The 4,305-nt window shown below is 37.5% G+C and overlaps 1 protein-coding gene across 1 annotated transcript; it reads left to right on the forward strand.

Moving 5' to 3' along the window:
• The first annotated feature begins 966 nt into the window (after positions 1–966).
• LOC131280782 (olfactory receptor 8S1-like) lies at positions 967–1,911 on the forward strand. The gene has a single exon (XM_058309268.1). It carries the CDS (start codon positions 967–969, stop codon positions 1,909–1,911), a length of 945 nt encoding a protein of 314 aa, XP_058165251.1.
• The last annotated feature ends 2,394 nt before the right edge of the window (positions 1,912–4,305 follow it).

Here is a 4,305-nt window from a genome sequence, read left to right on the forward strand (position 1 = left end):
GCCCCCTTATTCCTTATATGCCATCCTACAAATAAAACAGAATATAATACTCAAAAACATACGCACATATATTATGCATACACAAACTAGTGTCTACAAATTTCGGTATTGTCACAAAAGTGAAATATATACTTTATGTGAAAGTACCTCTGAAAAAGCTAATAAAAGGCAAAATAGTAACATCAAAATAATATCATTGGGGAGCAGATGTGACTCAAGCAATTGGATGCACGACTACAACATGGGAGGTCCCAGGTTCAGTTCCCAGTGCCTCCTAAATAACACAAGTAGACACAATGAGCAGACACAATGAGCTAACTCAGTGAGGTGACAAATGAGCAAACACAATGAGTAAACACACTAGCAGGGAGCAGATGTGGCTCCAATGGTTGGACACATGCCTCCCACATGGGAGGTCCCAGGTTCAGCTCCTGGTGCCAACTAGAGAAGACAAGCAGGCAAAAAAATGGAACAATGAGGAAAGACAAAAAAAGAGACAAGTGGACAACAAGCAGACAAGGGAGTCATCCAGGGGAGCGAGGGATAATGTAATCACAACTAGCTTTTGACTGGGAGTAAAAAACTAAGTAAGAGAGAAAAGAAGGCAAGCTTTGAAACATGTTCTCTAGGAAATCCACTACAGTCTAAAAGGAGTAGGGAATATTTTAAAGCAAAATTAAGAGATGAAAAATACTATTATTAGTCACTCACCTTAATGAGTATAGTAATACATTTTTTCACCAATATCTGAAGTAGATTATCAGCCATGAGGTGATATCATGATGGCATTTGTCCAGAGTTAGAATTTAAAGAAAATATCAACACAGGATGAAGGAATTCAGGGGAATCAGTGAGAGCATACAGAAACTCTAAGTTAGTAAGGAAGACACCTCCTCCTAAGTAACAAAAGTGGTCAGTAGAGGTTATACTCTTTTCTAATTTGTTTCTAGACATCAGCATCCATAAATGGCCTTGGGGAACCATAGCACCATCCTCGAGTTCATCCTCCTTGGACTGTCTGCTGACCCCCATGTCCAGGGTCTGCTCTTTGTGCTGTTCCTGGGAATTTACATCCTGACCCTGATGGGGAACTTGTTGATGCTTTTGGTCATCAGGGCAGATGCTCAGCTCCACACGCCCATGTACTTCTTCCTGAGTCACCTCTCCTTCCTAGATTTTTGCTTCTCTTCTGCCACAGTGCCAAAACTGCTAGCGAATCTCCTGTCTCAAAGGAAAGCCATCTCAGTTGAAGGCTGCATGGCTCAGGCCTTCTTTGTTTTTGAGTCTGGGGCCACAGAAGCCAGCCTGCTCTCAGCGATGGCCTATGACCGCTATGTTGCCATCTGCCACCGTCTGCGCTATGGACAGATCATGAGCAACCAGCTCTGTAACAGGCTGCTGTGGGGATCCTGGGGCCTGAGTTTTCTGAATGCATTCATCAACACCCTTCTTGCTATGAACTTGGACTTCTGTGGAGATGATTTCATCCCCCACTACAGCTGTGAGCTGCCCTCACTCTTCCCTCTGTCCTGTTCTGATATATCCACCAGTGTTACAGTACTTTTCTGCTCTGGTCTAATGCATGGAATTGGAACCTGCTTTCTTATTGTTTATTCCTATGCTCTTATTTTCTCCACCATCCTCAGCATTAGCTCCTCCTTAGGCAGAAGAAAGGCCTTCTCCACCTGGTCCTCTCACCTCACCGTAGTGCTGCTATTTTATGGTTCAGGTTTTCTTCGCTATCTACTGCCAGTCTCAGGCTCACTACTGGAGTTGATCTTCTCTGTACAGTACAGTGTGATTACTCCCTTAGTAAATCCCCTCATCTATAGCCTGAAAAACAACCAGGTGAAAGCAGCTTTGAGAAGAACCTTAAAAAAATATCTCCAATATATCAGGCAGTTGGCTTGAGTAGGATGACTTTGAATGAGCTTATTATAGCAATATATCACATGAATGGACAATAAAATTATTTCTTGACTTCACTTGACAGTGGATGCAATTAGGTGTCTTAAAAATTGACAGAGTTATGTGGGAGTGAGTTGAAGATGATGTGTTAGATTCCTTCTGGATTGGAAGCAGGCAAATGGTCTAATAACCATGTTCATTCAGTCTTTTTCCATGGAAAGTCTTTGGCTGTGCTGATGGATCTTCACCCTATCTTATTTCTTTTTATTATGTATTTCATTGAACTGCATTGTCATTTAACCACCTGTTCAAATAAGAGAACATAGAGCAAGCCTGTTGAACTTGAGTCTGAAGTGGCTCAAGAGTTGGGAGAAGGGTGAGAAATAATTGGTGAATTAGATATTTTGGTGTCTAGAGTCCTGGGCACACCCAGGGGATTTAGGAAAATGCTGAAAAGTAGGTCCATAAAAAATGAATTTCTAAAATCTCTTAGAAAGTAAATTAATGAAAAATAAAGCTCTAATTTCATAAAGTAGACAATTTAGCATAAAGGCATTATAATACAAGATGACAAGATAGAACGTGCAGGTTTCAGTGGGAAAAAAAAAGAGAGACAAAGAAGGAAAGAACATGAATTTGAAGTTCCGACAAGCAGAGCAATGCAGAACATCGAGCTCCTTAAATTAACATGTGCGTGCATTCTCCTCAGACTTCCACAATAGACACAAGTCTGGGACTAGAGGATGAAAGGGAGATTTGACAGGTTTTCCAAACTGTGGGGATACCTGGCTGATTCCCAACTAAGTTATACAACTAAGTGTAACAGACAAGATTGGTGGTCTTCTCCTTCCTATTATTTGTCTATTCCGCTTCTTTTTTCTTTGTGTCTGCTTTTGGAATAGACAACAGAAAGTTTTGTTTCACAGTCTGGAGGCTAAATCTGACACCAAGGAATTTTGTCTATTTGGGGGTCTTCATTAATTTTTGAAAAATTTTATCGTGGTAACATATTAAACAAAATACTTCACTTTAACCATTTTAAGTGTAAAATCAGGCATTAATTACATTTACCATGTTGCCTATTTTATATTAATTGTCTTGTTATTTTAACATGTAATTTTATTATTTAAATTAACTGGGTGTCCACTGCTTTATATGGAGTTTTTGTCCTATAGAAAGCAGAGTATAAAACCTCTTATATTTTTAATGTAACATTTTTTTGTGATCTATGTATCTTCAAAAAATACAATTAAAAAATGATAGGGGTGAGGGGAAATGGGGTATATGAGAACATCCTATGTTTTTTAATGTAACATTTTACATGATCTATTAATTTTAAAAAGAGATAATTAAGAAATAAAATCTACATCTTCTTTGAATTATTGTGATTAGTAATGGAAGAAATTGTAGCACTGATGTGGAGAAAGTGGCCACGGTAGCTGCTGAGAGTAGGGAGAGGGAAGAAGAGATAAGACGTGGGGGCATTTTCAGGACTTGGGGTCGTCCTGGATGGTACTGCAGGGACAGATACTGAACATTGTATGTTCTGCCATGGCCCACTGCGGGGACTGGGGTGTAAACTACAATGTAAATCATTATCCACATGGTGCAGCAGTGCTCCAAAATGTGTTCATCAAATGCAATGAATGTGCCACAGTGATGAAAGAGGTTGTTGATGTGGGAGGAGAGGGGTGAGGGAGTTGGGGTTTATATGGGGACCTCTTATATTTTTTTAATGTAACATTTAAAAAAAAATAAAAGAGAAAAAATTTTAAAAATGAAAAAAAGAAATTAAATTAAATTAAACAAATTTTTAAATGACAGAGGTTGCACAATGAAAACTTAAAAAAAAAAAACTCAGTGGATACACCAAAACATTTTGAAATTGTATCACCTTATTTTTCAATAATACACCTAATCATAGCATAAAAGTACTTATAATATTTATTTATATACATATTTTTAACCAAATATTAAATAAAATTTCACATTAGAAATACATACAAACTGATTGAACATGAAAATAACAAAGCATAGTATTTTCATGGAAAAATGATAAATTTTATTTACTTTAGGTATATGATCTTAGTGATCTTTTTAAGATTTTTTCTATACCTAAAGTTTTTTGTATGTTTGTTTTTTGTTTGTTTTTAGGAAATACCAGGGGATCAAATGCAGGATCTTGTAGATGGGAAGCAGTATTCAACCACTTAAGCCAAATCTTCTCCCCAATAAAAGCTTTTTTTTTTTCAATTACTTCTTTTTAGGAGGTACTGGGGATCAAACTCAGGACTGTGTACATGGGAAGAAGGTGTTCAACAACTTGAGCTACATCTGCAACCCTCAAGTTTTTTTTTAATATTAATTTTTTTAAATGTTAAAAAGCTTTAGATCATG

This window comes from Dasypus novemcinctus, chromosome 12 (assembly GCF_030445035.2).
Source record: "Dasypus novemcinctus isolate mDasNov1 chromosome 12, mDasNov1.1.hap2, whole genome shotgun sequence".
NCBI classification, from domain to species: Eukaryota; Metazoa; Chordata; class Mammalia; order Cingulata; family Dasypodidae; genus Dasypus; species Dasypus novemcinctus.

What these genes read in the sequence shown, in the direction of transcription:
- LOC131280782 (XM_058309268.1), top strand. Translation starts at nt 967, where the DNA reads ATGGCCTTGGGGAACCATAGCACCATCCTCGAGTTCATCCTCCTTGGA.